The sequence below is a fragment of the Lynx rufus genome, unplaced genomic scaffold, assembly GCF_022079265.1.
Source record: "Lynx rufus isolate CCGP_SWC_20201006 ecotype Redwood Valley unplaced genomic scaffold, mLynRuf1.p SCAF_4, whole genome shotgun sequence".
NCBI classification, from domain to species: Eukaryota; Metazoa; Chordata; class Mammalia; order Carnivora; family Felidae; genus Lynx; species Lynx rufus.
Genome location: NW_025814856.1, coordinates 4,185,147 through 4,211,293, shown reverse-complemented (window position 1 = coordinate 4,211,293; position 26,147 = coordinate 4,185,147). Strand labels below are relative to the sequence as shown.

Genomic DNA, 26,147 nt, shown 5'->3' with positions numbered 1-26,147 from the left:
TGAGGTTGGTACATTTATTCTCCGACAAATGAGGATACTGAAGCTAGGGAAGGCAGGTCACTTGCCCAAGATCACCAGGGGATGCACCTTTCCGGAACGCCATCTTAGAGGCTCAGAATTTATATTTTAGGATGGTTGCCAGTGGAACTTGGAAATTTTAGACTCCTGAGATACCATGAATGCAAAGAGTCAGCAGAGTTACAAGCAGGGAGCTCCTCAAGCTTAAATGTCTGGATTCAAATCCCCGGTCGTCCGCTAGGCAGCTGTGTGGCCTGAGTCAAGTTACTCACCCTCTCTGTGTGCATCCATAAAACAGGTATAATGCAAATAGTAGCCACTCAAAGTGTTGTGCAGAGAGTTTTTTGAGTTAATACGTGTGGAGCCTTTAAAATGGTGCCTGGCACATTACAGATGTTCGATGAGTGTGAGTCATTATTGAAGCCAAACATATTTTATTTTTGTAAATTTTTTTTTTTGAGAGAGAGAGAGATCTCGAACAGGTGAGGGGCAGAGAGAGGGAAACACAGAACCTGAAGCAGGCTCCAGGCTCTGAGCTGTCAGCACAGAGCCAGATGTGGGGCTCGAACTCACAAAACATAAGATCAGACATGAGGTGAAGTTGGATGCTTAACCGACTGAACCACCCAGGCGCCCTGGTTGATTTTTTTTTTTTTAATTAATGGGTTTTCTTAAAAAAATTTTTAATGTTGGGGCGCCTGGGTGGCGCAGTCGGTTAAGCGTCCGACTTCAGCCAGGTCACGATCTCGCGGTGCGTGAGTTCGAGCCCCGCGTCGGGCTCTGGGCTGATGGCTCAGAGCCTGGAGCCTGCTTCCGATTCTGTGTCTCCCCCTCTCTCTGCCCCTCCCCCGTTCATGCTCTGTCTCTCTCTGTCCCAAAAATAAATAAACGTTGGAAAAAAAAATTTTAATGTTTATTTACTTTTGAGGGAGACAGAGACAGAGCATGAGCGGGGAGAGGCAGGGAGAGGGAGACACAGAATCTGAAGCAGGCTCCAGGCTCCAAGCTGTCAGCACAGAGCCCGACGCAGGGCTCGAACTCATCAACTGTGAGATCATGACCTGAGCCGAAGTTGGACGCCCAACCGACTGAGCCACCCAGCGTCCCCTAATTAATGGGTTTTCTTAAACAATTTAGGTTTACAGAAACAACTGAGAATTACCACTCACTCCTCAATTCCCCCCAATTCCCGTCTCTAACCCTTTTTTGCATTAGGTGGTACCTTTGCCAAAATCTCTGGGACAACACTGATACATTATCGTCAACTGCAGTCAAAAACTAGGGTTCCCTTTCAGTGATGTACCTTCCATGGGTTTGGACCAACATGCGGTGACATGTAGCTTTCCTTCCAGGGTCACGGAGAGTAGGCGTTTCTCTGCCTCAAACATAACATGGATGGTGTGTCAGAAGTCATTCCATGTGTTGTTCTCTCGCGCTCCCTCCAGCTTGTTCAAGGAAAAGCTAAGTCTGGTGCAAGGATGTCCTCATCTCCTCTGTAGGTCTTGACTGACTTGCATTAGCAAGGAGAGAGCAGGTCTGCTTTCTGCAGGCACAACGTGAGCTGGCCAGTATTTAACAAAACAAAACTGTTTTGTTTCCCTGGAGGTAGCCTCCTGTTTGTGGTGCAAAAGCTGGTTTTTCACCCACCAGAGTAAATTAAATCTGGCTTTAAGAATGTGAAAACAGGGGCGCCTAGGTGGCTCAGTCGGTTAAGCTTCGGACTTCAGCTCAGGTCACGATCTCGCGGTCCGTGAGTTCGAGCCCCGCATCGGGCTCTGGGCTGATGGCTCAGAGCCTGGAGCCTGCTTCCGATTCTGTGTCTCCCTCTCTCTCTGCCCCTCCCCCGTTCATGCTCTGTTTCTGTCTCAAAAATAAATAAACGTTAAAAAAAATTAAAAAAAAAAAAAAAAGAATGTGAAAACAGAGGGGCGCCTGGGTGGCTCAGTCGGTTGAGCATCTGACTTCAGCTCAGGTCATGATCTCACGGTTCGTGAGTTCGAGCCCCGTGTCGGGCTCTGTGCTGACAGCTCGGACCCTGGATTCGCTTCAGATTACGTGTCTCCCTCTCTCTCTGACCTTCCCCATTCATGCTCTGTTTCTCTCTGTCTCAAAAATAAATAAACATTAAATATATATATATATATATATATATATATATATATATAGAATGTGAAAACAGGGAGCGGAGGGCGTCTGGGTGGCTCAGTTGGTTAAGTGTCTGACTTTGGCTCAGGTCATGATCTCATGGTCCATGGGTTCGAGCCCTGCGTCGGGCTCTGTGCTGACAGCTTAGACCCTGGAGCCTGCTTCAGATTCTGTGTCCCCCTCTCTCTGCCCCTTCCCCGTTCCAGCTCTGCCTCTCAAAAATAAATAAACATTAAAAAAATGTAAAAATGAATAGTAGATAAGAAATGATAACTACCTCCCGTGACTATAACAGACCCCCCGAGAATGATGAATAATGACTGTAGGTTAGCAAATAAGGATTTTGTTCAAGTCTCTATTTTTTTCAACACTGAAGAATAGACACACAAAAATTATTAAATTATAATATATTTCTTTTTTAACTGCATTTTAAAAATATTTACTTATTTTTGAGAGACTGAGAGTGGGGGGGGGAGCAGAGAGAGAGGGAGAAAGAGAATCCAAAGCAGTCTCCACACCATCAGCTCAGAGCCTGAGGCCAGGCTCCGACTCAGGAACCTGGAGATCATGACCTGAGCTGACACCAGGAGTCAGATGCTTAACCACCTGAGCCAACCAGGTGCTCCAAATTTTAATACACTTCTTGGTGCAACACTGTTTTTATTTATTTTTTTAGTGTAACTTTTTTTTTAACGTTTATTTGTGTTTGAGACAGAGAGAGACAGAGCATGAACGGGGGAGGGGCAGAGAGAGAGGGAGACACAGAATCGGAAGCAGGCTCCAGGCTCTGAACCATCAGCCCAGAGCCCGACGCGGGGCTCGAACTCACGGACTGCGAGACCATGACCTGAGCTGAAGTCGGACACTTAACCGACTGAGCCACCCAGGTGCCCCAAATTTTAATACACCTTTGGTGCAACATTATTTTTATTTATTTTTTTAGTGTAACATTTCAATATGATAAAGCTTTTGCACATTTTGCTTGCATCAACCCAGTGCTTGAATATAGCCTAGTAGCTGTTGAATCACAAATTAACCATCGGTTTTGCAGTCATTTTTACTCCTGTAGATCAGCACCGTCCACCAGAAATACGATGCATGTAATTTTAAATCTTCTGGTAGCCCCATAAAAAAGAGGCGGTGACATCAATTTTATTGTACATTTTTTTAACCAGATGTCTCCAAAACATTATTCTTTCAACATGTGATAAATATGTTAAAAAATATGTTGAAAAATATGTTGAAAAAAGCATCATCAGACTCATAATAATGTTATAACCATCTGTTCATATTTGAGAATAACCTATTAATACCTCAAAATTACGAAAGATACATTTACTTGATCATCTAAGCCTTTGATGTATCATATATTTTATACTTGCAGAACGTTTCAATGAGGGTGCTACCATTTTTCTTTTTTAAGATTTTAATTTTATTTGTAAGTCATCTCCACACCCCACGTGAGCTTGAACTCATGGCCCCAGATCAAGAATCACACCCACCACTGACTGAGCCAGTCAGTGGAAAGGCACCCCTAGCCTTTCATTGGAAATACTTTGATCTGTATTTTAGGATTTGCAAAATGTACAGCTGAAAAGGTAGGTTGGCATATGCAAATTGTTCCAAACATGTGTTAAAAAGTTTTCTGAGCTAGCCACATTCCAAGTGCCCAGGAACCAGAGAGAGCTCAGGCTACCATTTTGGAGAGCCCAGGTATGGACCCTTCGGGTGTGCTCGAGCCCTTCCCCCTGCACACCTACCTGTGAGTAAAACTACAAGAAGAAAATGGAAACCGTACATCACAGGGACTCCCAGCTGCCACCACTATCGGTAATGTGTCACCTGTACAATTGTTTAGCCCCTGGACTTGCACAAACACAGGCTGAGCTTGACACAGCTCCCGCAGTGAGGGGTAAGCACTGAGAGCCTGTCCACCTCCTTCCCTTGACACTCCACTCCTGGGCAGGGATCTGCGTGGCTGACCCCTATGAGGTCACGGTGATGCAAGACTTCTTCATCGACCTGCGGCTACCCTACTCTGCCGTGCGCAATGAGCAAGTGGAGATCCAGGCCGTGCTCTACAATTACCAGGATTCTGGGGAGCTCAAGGTGGGTTCCCGCGGGGGCAGAGGTATGGTGGAGAGCTCGGAAGATGGCAGGTGTGGGGGGGAACCATGGCACATGCCCCTTGACTGATACTCTCCCTGGCAGGCGAGGGTGACCCTGATCTACAACCCAGCCTTCTGCAGCCTGGCCACCGCCAAGAAACCCTATCAGCAGATTCTGAACATCCCAGCCAAGTCCTCAATAGCTGTGCCTTTTCTCATCGTGCCTCTGAAGGTTGGCCTACATAACGTGGAGGTCAAGGCTGCTGTCGACAATCGTTTCCTCATGGATGGTGTCAAGAAGTCCTTGAAGGTCGTGGTGAGTCCTTGGGGCACCTGCAGTCCCTTGTCCTTTGGGAGAGGCTCCTGTCTCCCCATGCTGTCAACCCAGGTTGGAGACACTGACTCTGAGACACCAAGAGTGTCCAGTGTCCAGCTTAGGATGTTTGAGAGTCCTGCAAGATTGTAAGCAAGGCCAGGATTAGGGTGAGTAAGTGAGGAACAGTTACATTTCTACACTTTCTTAGTGATGAACATTCTCAAAAATAATACTAGATCAAGTCATAAATAAAAATAAAGCCTGCGGGTGACTGGAGTGCCTGGGTGGCTCAGTCAGTTAAGCGTCTGACTTCAGGTCATGGTCTCACAGCTCATGAGTTTGAGCCCTGTGTTGGGCTCTGCACTGACAGTGGGGAGCACAGAGCCTGCTTTGGGTTCTGTGTCTCCCTCTCTCTGTGCCCCTCCCCTGCCCCCACTCACACTCTGTCTCTTTCTCTCTCAAAAATAAACATCAAATTAAAAAAAATAAAATAAAAGCCTCCTATCATCTTTGTTAATATTTTCAAGCAAAACGTGAGGTCATGAGGGTAACAATCTTTTAACGCACTATTGTAAGGAATCAAAATTAATGCCAAAAAACCTGTGATGAACAAAAGATCAAATTTTAAATACAGACAGTGCCAAGTCAAACCATAATTGGAGCCTGAAGCTAATGGAAAAATGAAGGCTGCCATCCACGTGTCTTTTTTTTAATGGTTGAAATTGTTTGGTGGTTAATTTTCCCCCGAAAACTTAAAGTAATTGAAAAAATATTGAAACATTGAAAAGCAAATGCTTTAAAACTCACAGTGTTATTTTACAGTGAAATGTCTTATTTATATTCATACCAGAATTTACCATAATATTTCTTTTCTGACTTTAATAGAACCAAACTCGGATTTTTTAAACAGATTTTATTTATTTTTTATTTTTTTTAACGATTATTCATCTTTGAGAGACAGAGAGAGACACAGAGCATGAGCGGGGAAGGGGCAGAGAGAGGGACACAGAATCGGAAGCAGGCTCCAGGCTCCAAGCTGTCAGCACAGAACCTGATGCGGGGCTTGAACCCATGAACTGCAAGATCATGACCTGAACCAAAGTCAGATGCTCAACCGACTGAGCCACACAGGCACCCCTATTTTTTTCTATTTTAAAAAATATTTACATATTTTGAAAGAGACAACAGAGTGCAAGCAGGGAAGGGGCTAAGAGAGAAGGAGACAGAGAATCTGAAGCAGGCTCCAGGCTCTAAGCTCTGAGCTGTCATCACAGAGCCCAACATGAGGCTCAAACTCATGAACTGTGAGATCATAACCTGAGCTGAAAGCAGACACTTAACTAAGCCACCCAGGTGACCCAAGGTTTTATTTTTAAGTAATCCCCACGCCCGATGTGGGACTTGAACTTACAACCCCGAGATCAAGAGTCCCATGCTTTTCCACCGAGCCGCACAGGCACCCCCAGGAGCACAATCTTAATTATCCCTTTTATCAGGGGTCCCAGTGTGGCACCAATGGGAAGAAACCCAAGAGGGCGCTGGAGCCTGCACAAGGCTCCCCAGAGACAGTGTGTCCACAACTCCCAATTCTGCACCCTCTGATGCTGGTAGCTTGAAATCTATCATGGCAGGGATGTTCGCAGGATGGAAACTGCCAGTGCCACAAATCAGGATCTTTTCTTCCTGGAGAGATGGCTACCAAATGTTTACCAGCATGCCATGGAGGAGACTGGGTCTCCAAAGGAAAAGGTGTGCATTAGTACCAGCTTCAAGGAGAATGTGTGATGGAAGGGCACAAACAGCAGCAGTCCAGCATGGAAGGAGAGCTTCGCTTGGGACATTGATAATAAGATAGCCCCTAGTTTAACTGAGCGCTTACTAAGTGCCAGGCATTGTACTCAGCACTTTATGCACATTCTTTTCTTTTAAGGACATTTGAGAGGCAGTGGGGGTAAACTGACTCCCAGTCACAGAACTAGGATGGGTGATGCCATCGTGCCCATGCCCTGCTGATGAGCTGTGTCTGTTCTTTTATTCACCCGACTTCCCCCTCCCCCATCCCATCCCAACACTGTTCAGCCTGAAGGAATCAAAGTCAAAAAAATTGTGGCCGTTCACACACTGGATCCAGAAAACCGGGGCAGAAGTGAGTCAGCCACAGCAGAAGGGTTGAAAGCTGGGGGGTCGGGGGTAGGGGGTGAGGCAGGGCCTTATGGGAGAGGGTGACGCCACAGGTCCCTCCCATTCCACTGGCAGACGGAGTGCAGCGAGCAGAGATCCACGCCACAAACCTCCGTGACCAGGTACCAGACACAGATTCAGAGACCAGGATCCTCCTGCAAGGTGAGCTGCCACTGACCCTCGCCCAGGAAGGCACAGCTCTGGAGAAGGGGGCCTAATTTCTCCGAATTCTGGGTGTATATACTACCGTGCGTCCCCTGCCTCCACTACAGCTAGAACAGCAGGCCACCTCCCTGATCTGTTTTATAGAGGGTTCCAGGCAGTATTTAGTTCAGCAAATAGCCTTTGCTGATAGAGAAGCTTAAATGAGAAACAGTATAGTTCAAGAGCAGGAAATTCTGGAACTAATTGTCTGAGTTGGACAACTGGAGCCAGAAGGGAAAAGAAGTTCCTGGAAAAGCACCTTGTAACCTGTAAGCTGTAAGGTTTGGGGGAGAGACCCTTGGTTTTCTCATCTGTGATGGGGTGAATAATAGTACCTATATCAAAGGCTTGTTGAGAGGATTAAATGAGATACTGTATGATGTTTCTCTAGAACAGCGCCTGGCAACAGCATGAAGCATGATCTAAGTATTGGTGACGATTGTTCTGGAATTAATTTGCCACTTGTAACAAGAGGCTCAGGGAGCAGATTTGTGTGAAGCATAAGACCCCCTTCCCTACAAATGTAGACACCCTCCCCACTCCCCTACCCCCGCCTCCTACCTCCTACCATCACGTCCCCTCAGCCCCCAACTGCCCCTGACCTCTTTGGCAGTGGCTGCCTGGAGCCTGGGATCGCTGGGGACAGCCCTGACCCTTCTCACCCCACCCCATGGTGGGTGAGTTGCTTGAGCTCCGTCCTCCCGCCCGGTTGCAGGGACCCCGGTGGCTCAGTTGACTGAGGATGCCATTGACGCGGAGCGACTGAAAAACCTCATCGTGACCCCCTCGGGCTCCGGGGAGCAGAACATGAAAAGCATGACGCCCACGGTCATTGCCGTCCATTACCTGGACCAAACAGAGCAGTGGGACAAGTTGGGACCCACAAAGCGAAACGAAGCCTTACAGCTCATCAAAAAGGGTGGGTCTGCCTGGGAGACCCTCTCTGCTCCAGCCACCTCCAGAGCAGGGTCCTCCCTGAGACCCAGGCCCCTTTCCAGGCCACGCCCTTCCTCTAAGCTCCTCCCCTTTCAGGATCCCTTCTTTTCAAAGACCTCCCTTGACCTTTGCCCTCTCTGAGACCCTGGGCCCCTCTGAGCCCTCTAGAACTCCCTCTCTCCCTGAGGCCCCCTTGCCCTGAACCCCCTTGAGATCCTTCACCTCTCTGAACCCCTCTCCTCTGAGAACTCCTTCCCCTTTTAGAAGCCCCTTCCGCTCTTCTAGCAGACTTCCCTGCTCAGCCCTGAGCCCCCTCATTCCTCCCTGAACCCCTGTCTCGCCCCTCAGAGAATCCTTGTCCCCTGAGCCCCTCCACTCAGCCCCTGCTCCTCTGGAGACACTTCTGGCTTCCCTGCAGGGTACTCCCAGCAGCTGGCCTTCAGACAAGACAACTCGGCTTTTGCAGCCTTCCAGAACCGGAAAGCCAGCACCTGGTGAGTGGTCTGGCACCCCACTGAGCAAGGCGGCCTTGGGTGGTCCCACCAGGTCTCGCCCGAAGGGCCCTATGCTATGGACCCTCAGCCCACACCAATGAGCCGCCCACCTTGAGCTGCCACGTGGCCTGTGGACATCAAGCGCCCCCTGTGGCTAGGCTGGCGCCTGCCTTGGGTGGGGGAGCTGGGCCAGCCGGGCCAGCCTGTAGGCCCCGCCCCTCTCTGCTCATTGGTTTCCTGGAATGGCAGTCTCTGGATCCCGGAGGCGATTGGCTGACGCTTTGTGCCGCCCACAGGCTGACAGCCTACGTGGTCAAGGTCTTCTCTCTGGCAGCCAATCTCATTGTCATTCAGGCCGATGTCATCTGCGGAGCTGTCAGATGGCTGATCCTGCAGAGGCAGAAACCCGACGGGGTCTTCCAGGAAGATTCGCCCGTAATTGACCAAGAAATGACTGTAAGAGGCAAGGGTTTAGGGCAGGCTGGGGGGAGGGGTGGCTGTAGTCACAGGATAGACAGGAGAAAGGCTAGCCCTTTGGCTGAGAATGTCAGTATTCCATCTGAAAGACTAGAGGCCTTCAGAATCTAGTGCAAAACAGAAGTCCCTCCCCCTTCATTCAGAAAATATAGAACAACTCACAGCTGTGGTTCTCTAAATGTGGTCTCCAGGGCAGCAGTATCAGCATCACCTTCAAACTAGTTAGAAATGTATTTTCTAAAGCTGGACTCGAGATTCAGGAATCAGACACTTCAGGAGGAGGGCCTAGGAATCAGTTGCTACAAGCCCCCCACCCCCCGCCATATGATGCTGATGCATGCATAAGGTGGAGAATCACTGCCTTAGCCTGACTTTTCAGACTTCCAATCTCACACCATCCCCCTACCCCCATCCACATGCCATCTGTACTGAAAGGAGCCTTGCTCTATCCAGCCACAGGGCCTTTCACATGCTATTCTCCCTGTCTGGCATGCCAACCCTGGTCATCCTGCAGGGAAATCTTTCCTGATCTCCCCAACTGAGTCACACTCCCACTTTCCAATCTCACTGCCACATCCACTTCTCCTCCTGCACCGCACTCACCAATTTGTTATGATATGTCTACTGGTGAGCCAATTGGTTCATGTCTGTCTCCCCTACTAGATGGGGAGCACTGTGGGGGTGGGACTGGTGTTGGGTTCTTACCCACCATCTTTTCCACAGCATGAGCAACAATTGCTGAATGAGTGAATATTGAAGAGTGTGGCCCACCTAGGGAGAGACACTGAGGAGATTCTCACCCCTGCCTTGACCTGCTGACCCTACAAGAGGTTTGGTCAGCATGTGGGGACATAGTGGTGATACTATCCTTATTTCCTGCTTCCCATTCTAGGGTGGCTACCAGGAGAATAAGGAGAAGGATGTGTCCCTCACAGCCTTTGTTCTCATTGCATTGGAAGAGGCTAAAGATATTTGCAATGATCAGTTCAACGTAAGTGTCCACCCACCCTCTCTTTCTCGCCTCCCTACCCAGGGCACATCACCTTGATGGGTGAGGTGTTACATTCAGGTGAATCCCGGTCCTCCCAGTGCAATAGCAGCCACCACAGCAGCCATAATGCCCATAAAACCATAATAATTCCCAGCATTTTTTGAGCATTTAACTAAGATGCTCATCTAAGTGCTGCACATGCTAAGTCCTGTAATCCTTCTGAGAGTCCGAGACGTAGGCTACTCTTCTTATCCCCAGGTTACAGGGGAGAAAACTAAGACAGAAAGAGATCAAAGAATGGGTCCTTTCTGCCTGCTTTACCCTGTCCAGAGAGTGTCAGCCAATTTCAACAAAAGCCCCCTCAGCCTGCTTTCCCCATCACTGCTACATGAGCAGTGCAGCATACCTTGCTGCTTCCCTGAAGAAAAGGCACAACCCAGACCCAAGAACACATCAAGGCTACTCTCTTAGTTCAGGAGATCTTTTAGGAAATTTTCCAAGGGGCCCATGACCCCAAAAAGGAAGTGATTACAAATATTGGCTCATGGCTGTCTCTTTTTCCTCTGGTTTTGGTTCTGAAGCAGAGAAGCTTAGAAAGGTGGACTCCCGAGAGTCTCTGCAATTACTCCCTCTGCTTTGTCCTGGGGTTTGAGAGTGGTTTGTTTGACCTTAGCTTGCCAAGGTGGAGAGCCTAGGATTTTACCTCAGGCAGCTGCCCCTCCCTTCATCAGACTCAAGATAGAGGGGACAGGGCTGTTGACTTGAGGGGCTCAGAGGGACCCAGGCCGTTCTGGGGCCAATAATTCCTCTCTCCCTGCCACCCAGCCTGCCCAGCAGAACTTGGCTGCCTTCCTTGGGGAAATAGCCAGACCAAACCTAGAGCTTTCAGATACCCATAGGGGAAATTCTGATTGGCCCACCCCGGGTCAGGTGGTCATACCTGGTCCAATCAGCTGAGGCCAGGAAGTAGGTCTTACTGAGCAAATATGGCTGCTTCCACCGTGGCCAATGAATGAAAGACCGAAGTTTCTGCAAAAGTCAAGAGTAGATGGAGAACAGGCAGCTGGGCAGGGAAGCTGGGCAGCTGGGAAAGGATTAGTTTCTGCTGCAAGGCACCAACATTTTCTTCTACAAAATGGCAACACTGTAGCAGGATTCTTGCAGAGAGAGTCGTGACATAGACGCTTATTTTCCAGGAAGCAACTTTATTCGTGCCAGCAGGCTCAGTTGGGTTTATACCCTAAGAACTGAGCCCCTAACTCCAGGTGGCATAGTGTTTTACATATCTTTTACTCCTTTGTCTCCCATATATGGTAACACACAAACATGCAGTCTGATCAAGGGATCTCATGTTACAGGGTCATGAGGGATGTCAAGTACTCTTATAGCCAGGTTGCCTGAGGTTTTGTTTTTGTTTTGCTTTTTTTCCTTAGGGAGGGGCCCTACCACAACAGTATAACTGAGCATAGCATAGGCTATAGAAGCAGATTGCTGGGGTGCAGATCAGGAGTGTGCTGGAACTAGGGTGCCTGGGTGGCTTGGTCGGTTGAGCCTCTGATGTCAGCTCAGGTCATGATCTCCCTGTTAGGGAGTTCCAGCCTGGTATTGGGCTCTGCGCTGACATCTTGCAGCTTGGAGCCTGGAGCCTGCTTCTATTCTGTCTCTGTCTATCTGCTGGTGTCCTCTCTCTCTCTCTCAAATACCAATAAACATTAAAAAAAAAAGTGTGCTGGGATCAGTCTGTGAAAGCCAACCATGAAACTTCCAGGACTTTCACAAGCTAGTTGTTAAACACAATCATTCTTTTCAAGCAAATTATGTAAACTGACTTTAGACTAAACACTAAGCATTAAAAGCAAAGGTAAGAAACACTCAAAACTCATCACTTCCTGATTGTTTTATTACTTTCCCTCATTATCTATGACAAATCTATCCATCTCGAGGTTATGTACCTATAAGGTGGAAATGCTATCTACTTCTGTGCTACTGCCCCCCTCCCCCCAACTCTGCATTCACTGACTCCACATAGTTTGAAATTGGCCACGGTAATATTTACACCAAGAAAGTTCGCGAACGCTGCACATCATGTCTTCCTCCTTCCATCAGCTCTCTGGGTCTCAATCTTGTCATTTGTGCAGTAGAGATGATGATGAAAATATTGCCAACCCCATAGGATCCTGAAGTTCAGCGATTGCCTGTGTGACTGCCATATAGTAAGTGTTAGCTGTGAAGCTGATGATTAGAGAAGAGGTTTCCCAGTGGGGTGCTGAAGCTGGGTCATGCTAGGTCATGAGTGTCTATCTGCGACACATATTCTCCCCTTTATGTTCAGGGCCATTACGTTGATAGCTTGAAATTTCCCACAGTGGGAGCATTTACACCACAGTAATCGGCAGGCGATAAAACAGACCCCTGGCCCCCATACACACTCCGGAGAGCTGGTGCTCAACTGTTACCAAAACACCACTGGATATATAAACTGTCCCAGGCACATCAGAGTTACTCAGAAACAAGGCAGTCATGCATACTAAAATGTCTGGAAACCTGCCCCCCCCCAAAAAAAAAGAAAAAAAAAACATCCTAAACAAATATGTACCAGGGACAGAAACCATCTTCGCACCCAGAAATTGACATTTGTGTGATCCTTACCAGCTCTTTGTGGCAGCAATATCCACCTTACCAGGGAAACCAATCCTGTTTCTTATAGAGCCTGGAGCGCAGCATGGATAAAGCAGGAGATTATCTTGAAGCCCACTACAGGAACCTGCGGAGACCGTATTCTGTGGCCATTGCAGGCTATGCCTTGGCCCAATTGGGAAGACTGGAGAAAGACCTCCTCGAAAAATTTCTGAGCACAGCCACAGGTGAGTGGCAGCCTGGTGAGGTAAAGAGGCATGCATGGCCAGGGTTTGGGGGTGGTCATCTTGAGCTGGCATGTGTGGCTCTAAGCTATGCTAGGATGGGCAGCTTCAGGTTGAGCTGGAGTGGATGGTGCTAAGTCCTGCTTGGTGAATGGCTCTGAGGTGTGAGAAATCCTCACTGTAAGCTACACAAGAACGTGGCATCATTCATTCAACAAGTGTGTGTTGAGCACTTGCTATGACACAGGAACAAGGACGTGGGCTCCGACATCAGACAGACCCAAATTCAAATCCCCCTCTGCCACATTCTCACCGTGCGACTTTGTAAAAGTCACTGACCCTCCCTGGACCTCATCTGAAGAAGATACTTACATCATAGGTGGTTGACAAGATTGAAGGAGTAATGCAGGTAGAAGGTCCAGCATACAGTGAGAGCTCTATTCCGATGTTGTTGTCGTCATTATCTCAAGGGTAATTAGGATTAGATAAGATAATGCCATAGGGAATTTAGCACAGTGCCCAGCACACAGTGAGCACTTAATCATTGGCTCAGGTAATATACCGCATCAGGTTTGCACTCACTGATGTAACATGTGTCAGTACATATACTGAGGTGGTTTAGCACAATGGAAGCTTGTTGTTGGTGGACAGCTCTCTTCCAGACAGTCATGTGGAGATCTGGGCCTCTATCTTTTCATGACTTTGCCACCACGGGGTGCTTGGGATCCACTCCATGTAAGCATAAGGGGAAATGGTCAGGTGGATTGTTTAAGGAAGGTAGACCAGGCATGGAAGGGGCCCCTAACATTGCCAGTGTCCATTCCATCTTACAGAGTTCAGTCATGTGGCTGCACCTGCCTGCAAAGACTTTTGGGAGATGTAGTCCAACTGTGTGCCCAGGAGGAGGGAGCAGTGTTTTTTTTTTTTTTTTTTAATGTTCATTTATTTTGAAAGAGAGGGCATGAGCAGGGGAGAGGCAGAGACAGTAGGAGACAGAGAGTGCAAAGCTGGCTCCGTGCTGACAGCAGACATCCTGATGTGGGGCTTGAACTCCTGAACCGTGAGATCATGACCTGAACCAAAGTTGGAAGCTCCACCGACTGAGCCACCCAGGTGTCCCTGAGGAGGGAATGCTTTTTAATGATGATCTCTGCCACAAGTGCCTTCGTGGGCACTTGGGACATCGCAGTGAATACAGCACAGCCCCTGCCAACGTGGTTCACATTCCAGTTGAGGAAACAAATGAGTAAATAGATTGCTATAGAGCATCACAGTGTTAGGACAGGACAGCACATGATGTTTTGAGAGACAGAGGGAGGGCCTCACAAACTCTTGTCAGTCAGGACACCTGAACACCAAGGAGTCTATTGTGAGTCTTTTTCTGAGTTTTCTTGAGCCATCCCAAGACTGGACAGCGCAGTGAGCATGGGGGACTGGGGGGTTTCTCTGCAGACAAGACACAGTGGGAGGAGCCTGACAAGAAGCTCTACAGCATGGAGGCCACATCCTATGCCCTCTTGGCCCTGCTGGTGCTCAAAGAATTCGACTCTGTGCTTCCCGTCGCAAACTGGCTCAAAGAGCAGAGAGAATACGGAGGTATTCTCCACAGATATGGCTCCACCCAGGCAAGTGACCCCATATCCCCCATGCACCTGGATGCCTACTTCCTCTGGCTTCCCACCGGCCTCCCAGAGAAGATGTTAAGACCAAGAGGGCCCGTCCTTCTGTCCCGCCACCGTAGTGGCTGGAATGGATTTGAGAGATCAGGCTTTTTTCGTTGTGATCCCACTGGCATATTCTAGAGTACACTCTGAATGCTCAAGCTGTGTTCTGAGGCTCCTCATATCCTGATCATGTTCTCAGTTCCACCAGGCTCCCAGTGTTACCTCCTAACTTCCTGTGTGTTCTAGACTATGTTCTCAGTTCGACAAGGCTCCCAGTGTTAGCTCATATCTTCCTGTGTGTTCTAGACTATGTTCTCAGTTCGACAAGGCTCCAAGTGTTAGCTCATATATTCCAGTGTGTTCTAGACCAGTTTCTCAGTCCTACCAGGCTCTCAGTGTTAGTGCACATCTTGCTGTGGGTTGTAGACCATGTTCTCAGTTGCATCTGGCTCCCAGTGTTAGCTCAATCTTCCTGTGAGTTATAGACCAGCTTCTCCAGTCTACCAGTCTCCCAGTATTAGCTCATGGGTTCTAGACCATAATCTCAGTTCCAACTGGCTCCCAGTGTTAGCTCATATCTTCCTATGTGTTCAAGATCATGTTGTCAGATCCAGGATGCTCCCAGTGTTAGCCCATATCTTCCTCTGGGTTCTAGACCAGGTTCTCAGTTCCAACAGGCTCCTAGAGTTAGCCCATATCTTCCGGTGGCTTCTAGAAAAGGATCTCAGTTGTACCTGGCTCCCAGTGTTAGCTCATATCTTCCTTGGGCTCTAGACCATTTTTTCAGTTCCACCACGATCCTAGTGTTAATTCGTCTTACTCTGGATTCTAGCCCAAGTTCTTGGCTATTCTAGCACATCATCCAATGTCTCCATCTGGAAGGTGGGTTCTAGGAAATGGGCTTCCGGCTCCAGCTTGAACCCCTTTCTTTCTGGAGGGCTATCAGTCACATTCTCAGTATCCCTTTTGGATTCTAGACCATATGTTCAGTGTTCCCAGGCTCCAATTTCATTCTTCTGACACAAACAGATTCTATATACATTCTCAGTGACTCCAAACCCTTGTCTTAGACTCTCCTCTGGATGGGCCTGGGCACACTCTCAGTTTCAATTTCAGTCTTATGCCTGCAATTTCTGGTTGGTTTTTTGACTTGTTCTCAGTGTTTCCAGGATCTTGTCTAAACCCCTGTCCCTTGGAGAATCAAGAACATGTCCTCAGTGTCTAACAACCCCTAATCTTATCCTCACCTTCTCTGGGGCAGGGGGTCCTAAGCTATAGTCCCAGTAGCCCCCTCCCTCTGATCTGAGGCTCTTTCTTCCCCAGTGGGTTCTAACCACTTTCTCAGTCTCCTGGCTCACCCTCTTTCTTTCTCATGGGTTCTAGGCCACCTACATGGTGTTCCAAGCCTTGGCCCAATTCCAGAAGGATGTCCCTGACCACAAGGACCTGAATCTGGATGTGTCCATCCAACTGCCCAGCCACAGCTCTGTCATCAAGTACAGAATCTTGTGGGAATCTGCTAGCCTCCAGCGGTCAGCAGAGGTACAACTGCCTAGCCAAATGCTTGCCGTCCCCCTCCACAACAACCAGTGTTTGCCACAGGCAAGAAATAGGGCATATGACTGTAGCAACCAGGGGAAGGCTTGGTTCCCAAATCCTCTCTCTTCTCTCCCTGCTCCCTGCAGACCAAGAAAAATGAGGATTTTGTAGTAACAGCTAAAGGGAAAGGACAAGGCACCTTGTCGGTAAGGAACAGGAACACACACCAGCTTGGCCCGCCTTCTCTCAGCCCCTCTGGCCCCGAGGGACGCTCTTCTCAACTCAAGTGGGCTGACACTGCACTGCCCTGTGATCTCACCAGGTGGTGACAATGTACCATGCCAAGCTCAAAAGCAAACACACCTGCAAGAAGTTTGACCTCAGGGTTGATATACGACGAGCTCCTGAAGATGGTAAAAGAGTTAAGACCCTACCTGTTACCCTTCCCCCGCCCTCATTCTAATGTCTGCCTGCTTCCTGAGTTGGGACCCAGGGACATCCCCCTCCCATTTTTCTGTCTGTGTTTCTAGTCAAGAGGCCTCAGGAAGCCCTGGACACCATGATCCTTGACATCTGTGCCAAGTAAGTGATGGGTCACTGGGGGTCATCTTGGCCATTCCTCTGTCTATAGCAAGACTTCTCCTTTCCATGACCTAATCCTTTCTAAGAGCATATTGTGCATCTGGTATTGTCTGAAGTACCTGCCAGGAGGTGGGTACCCCAGGCAGTCCTCACTTTGCATTGGCAGTCCAACACGAGCGATGGCCCCATAACCTGAAATTATTCAAGCACTGTCAACAAATCAGTGGGGGAAGTTGCCATTGTTGCATGACCTTTAAAGCGTTTTATCACAGCTTCAGAACTCTCAAACTGCCAGTTAGGAGGGTACAGAGAAATGGAAATTACAGTAACATGAGAATTTGCTTAGCATGCTGTAAACTACAACATTAGAACATGGAGATAACAAGCAGTTCTTGTTCTCCTTTGTAAAACACTTACCAAAAGTGCCGTGGGTCTTCCTTCTGTTGTGTCACTTGGGGTAGGGATTGAGCAGGCATCTTTCCTGTGACATAGTGAACTGTCACGCTCCCTTCTAAGTTAGGTCAGCTTCCAACTCTAATCTTTTGAGCGGCCGATGTCACAAGAGAGCCGGTCGGCCCCTCCAATGGCAGCAAGGGTGACATTCGCACAGTCTGCTGCTCCTTCTCTAACTCCGTTTCTGTGCTTTCAAATTTTGCCTCCAGTGTCTTCATTTCTCTGCTGCCTTTCATCCTGGCTGGCAGATCCCCCTGCCAGTTGACCAGTTTTGTGAAACGTCATGCGGTTTATCCCTGGGAGATAAGGAAGTGCCACAACCACAGGCCTTGCTGTCTGTGCATGAACTGCTCGGTGACCCATCACAGACAGGCTTTGAAAGGAATGACGTGCTTGGTCACTGACCGTGATGCGTGTCTGTGATTTGCACAATGATTGGTGGACCCAAGATCCAGAGACAAGATTTGTACTCGTACTTTATGCAATTACGACTAATGTCCCCTGGTGCTGGGGGCCTGGCGTTATCGAGCTAGGCCATGGTAACATTTTCTCGTCTGCACTTTCTGGACGAATTGAGGCATGGAGAGGTCAAGTGACTCATCAAATGTCATATGGAGCTGGGATTTGAACCCGTGCAAAGGGGCTCCAGAGCCTGAGCTTTTAGTCACCTTGACCATGACACTGCCTTTCCTTTATTCCATTTGGGGAATGTTTCCTACAATCTAATATCCTTCTGTGCTGCTGTGTGGGAACCAGTAACCCCAGTCTCTGACCAGACCCCCTTGTGCAGACACTGTGCCCCAGGGCTGACCCTACCCTGGGACCCAAGTGCCCTCTCCCTGCCCTATTCAGGTACCTGGGAGACCAGGATGCTACCATGTCGATCCTGGATATATCCATGATGACTGGCTTTTCTCCTGACACTGGTGATCTCCACCAGGTATGAAGGGCTTGGGCTTGGGGGCTGGCATCAGTGGGCAGGGGTTTGAGGATGATTTCACAAATCTTACCTTTCCCCAGTTGAGCAGCGTCATTGGAAGATACCTCTCTTTGTGTGACATGAACAATAAGAACACCCTCACCATCTACCTGGACAAGGTAAGGCTTCCAATGGGGATCTGACGTCTACCAGGCAGGCCTCCTTCTGGGCCACACCAGGCCCAGTCTAGGAAGTGAGGGGTCTGTGCTGCTGGGTGATGGAGGGAAGGGGCATAAAAAGAAGGTGGACAACCCAGGTCCTCTCATCTTTTCTAAGCAGCTTACCTTCTGACCAGTCTCCTTCTAACCTCATTTTACACTTGTTTCCTCCAACTTCTCATCATAGTCCTAAACAACTTTTGAAAGGAGCCACTTGGGTTTAAAAAATAAAGTGCTCAGTGCTGAAAAGCATTCCCCTTGCTCCGCACCCCCTGGGTTTTCTCTCTCCGTGTTTGCTCTCCATCTGACTTTCTGTCACTGCCTTCCTCTCTAACATTGACTTGCGCTTCCTCCTATCCCCTACTTACATCTTCCCGTTTCCCTATCCTCACATGCCCCCTGCTAACTTCCAAAATTCCCAAAGTCCCCTCACCCCATATTAGTCAGCATAAGTAACACTAGCTGCTGTATTAAGCCTCTCAAGAATATGAGGGTCCCAACACAAGAGTCTTGTGCCTCCCACTCAGGTAAAGTCCAGTTGGGAGGCTAAGGGAAGGGTTTTCTGCTCCACACACTAAGTCAGGGATCTGCTCACATTCCTTCTTGGGGCTCTGCAATCCCTAGGATCTTAGAGTCCTCTGCTGGACCCCTCCTCCCTGGAAGAAAAGAGGATTGTGCATGAGCTAGTGGTTGATGTTTTCTTGTACTGGAGTTTTTGTGCACTTAAATTTTTATAGGATTCCAACCTTACAGGGAAATTGCAGAGCAGTAAAACACAGTTCCATATACTCTCTACCCAACTTCATTAAGTGCTAGCCTGTCCCTCCAGTACACCTGTCTATGCATATCTATTTCTGTTTTTCTCTCTCTCCCTTTCTTTGTCTTTATTTTTTCAGCTTGAATGGGGTATCATTGACATATAAAATTGTGTAAGTTTAAGGTGCATAACATACTGATTTGATGTATGTGTATATTGGGAAATGATCACCACCATAAGTTTACTTAACACATTTATTACTTCACATAGTTTTAATGCATGCACACGTGTGTGTGTGTGTATGTGTGTGTGTGTGATGAGAACTTTTAAGATCTAGCCTCTCAATAAGTTTTTCTTTTCAATTTTCTAATGTTTATTTATTTTGAGAGAGAGAGAGAGAGAGAGAGAGAGAACAGAAGCAGGAGAGGGGCAGAGAGAAGTAATGACAGAATCCCAAGAAGGCTCTGTGCTGTCTGAGCAGAGCCCAATGTGGGGCTCAAAGTCACAAACCCATGAGATCATGACCTGACCTGAGATAAAGAGTCAGATATTTAACCGACTATGCCCTCCTGGTGCCATCCCATAACAACTTTTAAAAATAGAATTCAGTACCATTAACCATGGATGTTTTCATGGGCAGAGACAGCAGTCTGGTGGCCAGAACTCAATCACATGGCCACACTGAACTAGGAAAGGAAGCTGACAGGGATAATGTAGCTTCAAGCATTGGAGAAGTGGAAATGGCTGTGTTGAAGTGCTCATCAGTCTTTTGGTGGAGACTCCTGCTCCCTCACTTTCTCCACCACTGTCTCAACCCCCAGGACCCTATGCTGGGCTCCGTTCCGTGTCGCCCCACTGACCAGCCTTGTCCTTCCCCCCAGATCTCACACGACCTGTCGCCCCACTGACCAGCCTCCTCCTTCCCCCCAGATCTCACATGACCAGGAGGACTGTCTGACCTTCAAGGTGCACCAGTACTTCAACGTGGGGCTTATCCAGCCCGGGTCGGTCAAGGTGTACTCCTATTACAACCTGGGTGAGCAGCCCACCTAGGGTCTGGGGGGCCTGGGGGGCCTTAGGGTCCAAGAGATCCGTGCGAGGCGGGGGCCTGAGGGTCCCAGGGCTGAGGACCTGGCCTCTCCAGGTCTGAGGGACTGGAGTTGGGAATCCAAGCCCCTGGGTCTCTGGGCTGGAGGCCCTAGCCCTCTGACACCTCCCTGCCACTCTGCCCACAGATGAGAATTGCATCCGGTTCTACCACCCAGACAAAAAAGACGGATTGCGGAGCAAGCACTGTCACACAGACGTGTGCCGATGTGGTGAGGGTGGACACAAAATTTCCAGGAAGTGTTGGCCCCACACCAAGTGGACACCCACACGGACCCAGGGGCGGGGGGCCCTGGACAACGCATGTAATACAACCATGTCCCCCACTCATCCACCACACAGAGAACTGCTTCATGCACCCGATGGATGAAAAGATCACCCTGGACAACCATCTGGACAAGGCCTGTGAACCAGGAGTAGACTACGGTGAGTGGGCACGTGCACGTGGGTGCCTGGGTGAGTGACACTGTGTGGCCATGGCTGTGTGTGTGACTGGCTGTGAGTGCCCCTGGCTGCATATGGCTATACGTCAGCCTGTGGTTGCAGCCGATGTGTGTGTGGGTGTAAATGTGTTATGAGGGGCCATGAGTGCATGGGGAGCCACGCTAATGAGTCGGCCGGGTGTGCAGCCAGTGTGAGAGCGGATATGGTCGTCTGCCCGTTGTGTGTGTGACATTGTAGTCCTGCCAAGCCATGGAGATGAGTGACAGTGCTTGTGGGGGATAGTGGATGGGAGGTTATGCATAGGACTCCACTGTGGTGAGTGTAATTGTGCACATGGCCGTGTGTGGCTGTGTGACGTGGTGGTTGTGGGAAGACATGTGGCAGGTGTGCTACTGGGGGGCAGGGACTGTTGCACGTGTGGCTGTGACCCTGCATGTGTCTGCTTGGGGACGCCATACACCCAGGTGCGCCTGCAGCTGAGGGTCCCCGCAGCCCCCCTTGCCCGTGACCCCACCGTCCTTCCCCTCCTCCCCCATCAGTGTACAAGACCAGGCTTCTCAAGAAGGAGCTGTCAGAAGACTTTGATGATTACGTAATGGTCGTCGAGCAGATCATCAAATCAGGTCAGCCCTGCAGTCTGTGTTCTGTCTTTCCACTTCCTTCTTGCTGGTTCCCTGCCCTCCCCCACTCAGCGTCCCTGTCCGTCCCTTCCAGGCTCTGATGAGGTGCAGCTTGGACAGGAGCGCAGGTTCATCAGCCACGTTAAGTGCAGAGAAGCCCTGAAGCTGCAGGAGGGGAAACACTACCTCATGTGGGGCATGTCCGCCGACCTGTGGGGAGAGAAACCCAAGTGAGTGTCAGCCCTGTGCATGCCCCACCCCCCACAGTGGGTCGCCCCTTCCCATGCTTTCCCTGCCCTGATCCTGACCTGCCGTCCTCCCCCCAGCATCAGCTACATCATCAGGAAGGACACCTGGGTGGAGCTGTGGCCAGAGTCTGATGAATGCCAGGATGAGGAGAATGAGAAGCTGTGTCAAGACCTGGCCAACTTCGCTGAGAACATGGTTGTCTTTGGCTGTCCCAACTGACCCCTGCCCACAGTCCCCACAATAAAGCTTCACTGAGAGTTCATGTGTCTCCCAAAGTCGGAAGGTCTTGGAGAGGGAGGAAGAGGCAGCTGTGATCCCCTGCTTCCTCCCCTGCAACTCCTTCCTCCCTGTGGATCACCTGCACGTTTGCTTCCTCCCCCGGGGAGCCCGTGCCCACATGCACCTGCACTGCACCTGCACGTAGTCTGAAGTGAACCTGCATTTGCGCCAAGTGCTCACCTACTTGCTGTCTTTCCACCTGCATCGTGACCTGTGTGTCCTCTGCCTCCTCCTCTGGGTCCTCACCTTTCTCCCCACCTGTACTCACCTTCTCCCCACTTGCCCCTCATCTGCAGCTCGCTTACAACTCCATTCACTACTTTGTGTGCATTCCACATGGCTTTGCCCAGGAGGTGATGATACAAGGCAGAACAGGCGAGTTTCCACTGTCGATCAGTGAGCCAGGGAGGGGAAGGCATGAGTCAGCATTCAAGGGCTGAAGGGGGGGGGGGCGGTTCAGGGGGTATTGTGGTCGCAGCATCACCTGAGCTGCATGGGGGGCAGCAGCCACAGGCAAATGGTTTCACTGTCTGCTGATCGGAACTGGGCCCCTGGATGCCTCTTCTGATTAATAACACCACTACTGCTAGGAATCTACCCAAGGGATACAGGAGTACTGATGCATAGGGGCACTTGTACCCCAATGTTCATAGCAGCACTCTCAACAATAGCCAAATTATGGAAAGAGCCTAAATGTCCATCAACTGATGAATGGATAAAGAAATTGTGGTTTATATACACAATGGAATACTACGTGGCAATGAGAAAAAATGAAATATGGCCTTTTGTAGCAACGTGGATGGAACTGGAGAGTGTGATGCTAAGTGAAATAAGCCATACAGAGAAAGACAGATACCATATGGTTTCACTCTTATGTGGATCCTGAGAAACTCAACAGGAACCCATGGGGGAGGGGAAGGGAGAAAAAAAAAAGACGTTAGAGTGGGAGAGAGCCAAAGCATAAGAGACTGTTAAAAACTGAGAACAAACTGAGGGTTGATGGGGGGTGGGAGGGAGGGGCGGGTGGGTGATGGGTATTGAGGAGGGCACCTTTTGGGATGAGCACTGGGTGTTGTATGGAAACCAATTTGTCAATAAACTTCATAAAAAAAAAAAAATAACACCACTAGTAAGTCTTGGTCTATAGAGGGTGGGATCCAGTTCCTGACTCTAGATGAGGTCATCATGGGAAAATCCCTGAGCCTGGCAGTCACCCCTTCTCAGCCCATTTCCCCTAAGACCCCAGGTCCTGTGATCCCCACCTCCCCATTCCCTGAATATAGGGGAAATAGATTCACAGCACCCCTGCTCCTTCCAGCATGTCAGGCACCTCTGTCAATGGGAGACTCAAAAATTCTCACCACTCACTAGGTGTCCCACCCTCACTAGGTGACCTCTGACCAGACGCCCACCCACCCGCCTTTATGTCCTTCTTGTCATGTTTTTCATGCCAATTTCTCCCTTTCTTCTGCCCTGGGATTAATTTCCTTCCTTTTGTTTTTAATACATTGGTATTTTTTTGTTTGAGCACCTGTGGTTCCAGACTGTGACAACACAGACATGACCTTTGAAACTCACATTCTAAAGATAACGTGGAATTGATGTGTCCCATCAATATTGGACTTGCTGAACCTGATAGTCACATGAGCCAATTCCTCAAAATAAATTGTGTGTGTGTGTGTGTGTGTGTGTATGTGCGTGTGCACACAGATCATTGATAGATAGATACATGCATACATACATACATACATAATACATATAAATAGTTAAATGATAGAGATAGAGATAGAGATAGATAGATGATAGATAGTAGGCAATAGATGAATGGATGTATGGTTGGTGAAGGGATGAAGGAATATATAAATGGATGAATGGATGGATGGATGGATGGAAGGATGAACAGATGGATGGACTTATGGTTGGGCAGGTAGATGGATGGATGCATGGATGATCAGAAAAATGGATGGATGGATGGGTGGGTGGATTGCAAAATTGGTGGTTGGATGGATGGGTGGATAAATGGATGGATGGACAGATGGATGGATGGATGGATGGGTGGGTGGATTTATGGATGGATGGTGAGACAGATGGATGGATGGATGGATAAATGGATGAATGGATGGATGGATAGGTGGATGGATGGATGGATGGACAGATAGAGATATTACTGGTTTTTTCTCTGGAGAGCCCTGACTAATGCAGATGGTCAGGGAAGACAGGGATATCTCCTGTGAGGAGAGAATTCTTGAGCCAAGACAGAGATGACAAGGAGGAGCCAGCCATGGAGAATCTGGAAAAGAACATTCCAGATGAAGGAAACAGTATGTACAAAGTCCTCAAGATGCCTGAGGCCAAGTGAGCACAGGGTATGGACTTCAAGATAGTGAAGATCACTTTGTGTCTACTCTAAGCTCAGGGGAAGGCCAAGCTTTTTCTATAAAGGGCCAGATAGTAAATATCTTAAGGTTTGAGGGCCAAGATAAAATCAAGGAGATCATGAAGGTACTTATAAAACAAGAGAGGAAACTTGTGTCCCGCCATGCCTTCTTCACATGGGATGGGCCATCCTGGGTGGGGGGCATCCTCTATGCCCAGCAGCCAGAGCTGTTCTCTCCATGATAAGGGATTCACCCAAAGGGGAGCAGTTTGGAGATCCAGAAAGGTGGAAGCAGTAGGAGGTAACCCCAAGGTCCGTTTCTCTCTGATCCAGTGATACCCAGATCCCAGCCAACCTTTCCATCCCAAGGTCTACTTTCTCTTCTGGATGAGCTTGTCAAAGGCAAGGCAACTCGCTGAGCCACCAACCCCCAGGATGAGATTCATTCACTCAGTGCCCTGTAGTTACCAACACAGGATTCTCCAACATGTAGGTGGCGGCCAGTATGACCAGCACAGGGCGTGGGCGTGGGCGTGGTGAGATGTTGGCTGTGAGTCAGGGAGGTGGGCACTGGGAGCAGAGTGGGGAACAGGCAGAGAGGGAAGCCCCTGGTGGGTATCTGCAGCTCACTACAGTGAGCCACTCCCGTACACACAGAGGGGGATGGCCGGATTTGGGCCATGAGGCGAAATGTGCTAGCCCCTGAGGGCTCCGTGGGAAGCCACTGCAATATTTTAAGCAGGGAAGGCATGAAGGCTGACTTATGTGTTTGGAAAGCTGATGGTAGCAATTCCAATCCTAGCTATCTGCCCAGAGACTTGGAAGCTGGTACCCAGACAAATATACGTGCGAGCATGCTCATAGCAGCACTTTGCCCAGTAGCCCAAAGGTGGAAACGACTGAAGCATCCCTCAGTGCGTGAATGGGCAAGCAAACTGGGATGTGTCCATACACTAGAACATTCCTCAGCCCTAACAAGCAAGGACCTGGCTGAGACTTGAAAACATTATACTCAGTGAAGGAAGCCAGACACAAAAGACCACAGGTTGTGTATTTCCACTTTTCTGAAATACCTGAACTATTCAGGACAGGTAACTCCATAGAGCAGGAAAGCTGACTAGTGGTTGCCAAGGGCTGGGAGGCCTGGGGGATGGGGACTCCTTTATGGATATGGGCTTACCTTTCGAGGCACTGAAAACATCTGGGGACCAGAGTTGTCCGACTGTGGAAATGCCCTAAATACCGCTGAACTGCTCACTTTAAAATGGTTGCTTTACGTTATGTGAATTTCACCTCTAAAATAAAAGAAAATAGTAAATTAAATTAAACTATATAAATTAAAGGAAACAAATAAACAAGTTCACACTTGTAGAGGGCAGAGAATGAATTAGGAAGTGGCAAGAGGCAGAGAGAACGTCCAGCTGGAAACCACTGCAAGAGTCAGGCCAGAAATGACGGATGCCCTAGTGTGTTAGTGCAGTCTGGCGGCTGTAACAAGATGCCCTACACCGGGCGCCTCAAACGGCAGACATGCATCTCTCAGGGTTCCGGAGGCTGGAAGTCTGAGACACAGGTGCCAGCTTGGTCGGGCTCTGGTGAGGGCTCTGTTCCTGGATTGTAGACAGTGGCCCTCTCACTGGGTCCTCAAACGTCTTCAAATGGCAGAGACGGAGAGGAAGAGGGAGAGAGGGAGGGAGAGAGTCTTCCGTCAGGGGCACTCATCCCATTCAGGAAGACTCCACCCTCCTGACCTAACCGCCTCCCCAGGGCCCCACCTACAGAGGCCATCAGGTAGGTGATCAGGACATCACCAAATGAACGGGGGGAGGGGCACAGACACTCAGCCCACAGCACTTCGCAAAGGCAGTAGCAGTGGGTCTGGAAACAGGCGGCTGGGTTCAGATCAGACGTTGAGACTGAATGACCAGGGCTTGCGAAAAGGTGGGATGTGGGGGAGAAGAGAAAGAGGGCTCCTCAGGCCAGTTCGAGGTGCCCCCGGGACGACTTCCAGGCCTTGGATTCAGCCTAGTTAACCTAGCGGCTGGTGGTTACACCACCTGTCTGTGAGTTCCAATTTGAACTTGCATCCATGCATGCATGCATGCACACACACACTCACAGGCACACTCATGCACGTGTACACACATCCACACATGCAGGCGTATGTGTGTCTGCTCCTGCACACATCCGTGCACGTGAACACTCATG

The 26,147-nt window shown here is 49.2% G+C and overlaps 1 protein-coding gene across 1 annotated transcript in view; it reads left to right on the top strand.

Annotated features, from left to right (window-relative positions):
* Positions 1-21,543, top strand: part of LOC124522854 (complement C3-like) — a 44,859-nt gene extending 23,316 nt beyond the window's left edge. The window contains exons 20-41 of the mRNA XM_047094526.1: positions 4,130-4,272; positions 4,375-4,587; positions 6,667-6,733; positions 6,844-6,930; positions 7,688-7,891; positions 8,327-8,402; positions 8,699-8,858; positions 9,772-9,870; positions 12,578-12,734; positions 14,184-14,356; positions 15,779-15,937; positions 16,081-16,140; positions 16,257-16,347; positions 16,465-16,516; positions 17,822-17,909; positions 17,990-18,067; positions 19,794-19,899; positions 20,099-20,188; positions 20,313-20,396; positions 20,954-21,037; positions 21,129-21,264; positions 21,361-21,543. Coding sequence (XP_046950482.1) covers positions 4,130-4,272; positions 4,375-4,587; positions 6,667-6,733; positions 6,844-6,930; positions 7,688-7,891; positions 8,327-8,402; positions 8,699-8,858; positions 9,772-9,870; positions 12,578-12,734; positions 14,184-14,356; positions 15,779-15,937; positions 16,081-16,140; positions 16,257-16,347; positions 16,465-16,516; positions 17,822-17,909; positions 17,990-18,067; positions 19,794-19,899; positions 20,099-20,188; positions 20,313-20,396; positions 20,954-21,037; positions 21,129-21,264; positions 21,361-21,502 — 2,549 coding nt within the window. The 3' untranslated portion in view covers positions 21,503-21,543. The remainder of the gene's footprint in view (positions 1-4,129; positions 4,273-4,374; positions 4,588-6,666; positions 6,734-6,843; positions 6,931-7,687; positions 7,892-8,326; positions 8,403-8,698; positions 8,859-9,771; positions 9,871-12,577; positions 12,735-14,183; positions 14,357-15,778; positions 15,938-16,080; positions 16,141-16,256; positions 16,348-16,464; positions 16,517-17,821; positions 17,910-17,989; positions 18,068-19,793; positions 19,900-20,098; positions 20,189-20,312; positions 20,397-20,953; positions 21,038-21,128; positions 21,265-21,360) is intronic.
* Positions 21,544-26,147: the final 4,604 nt, after the last annotated feature.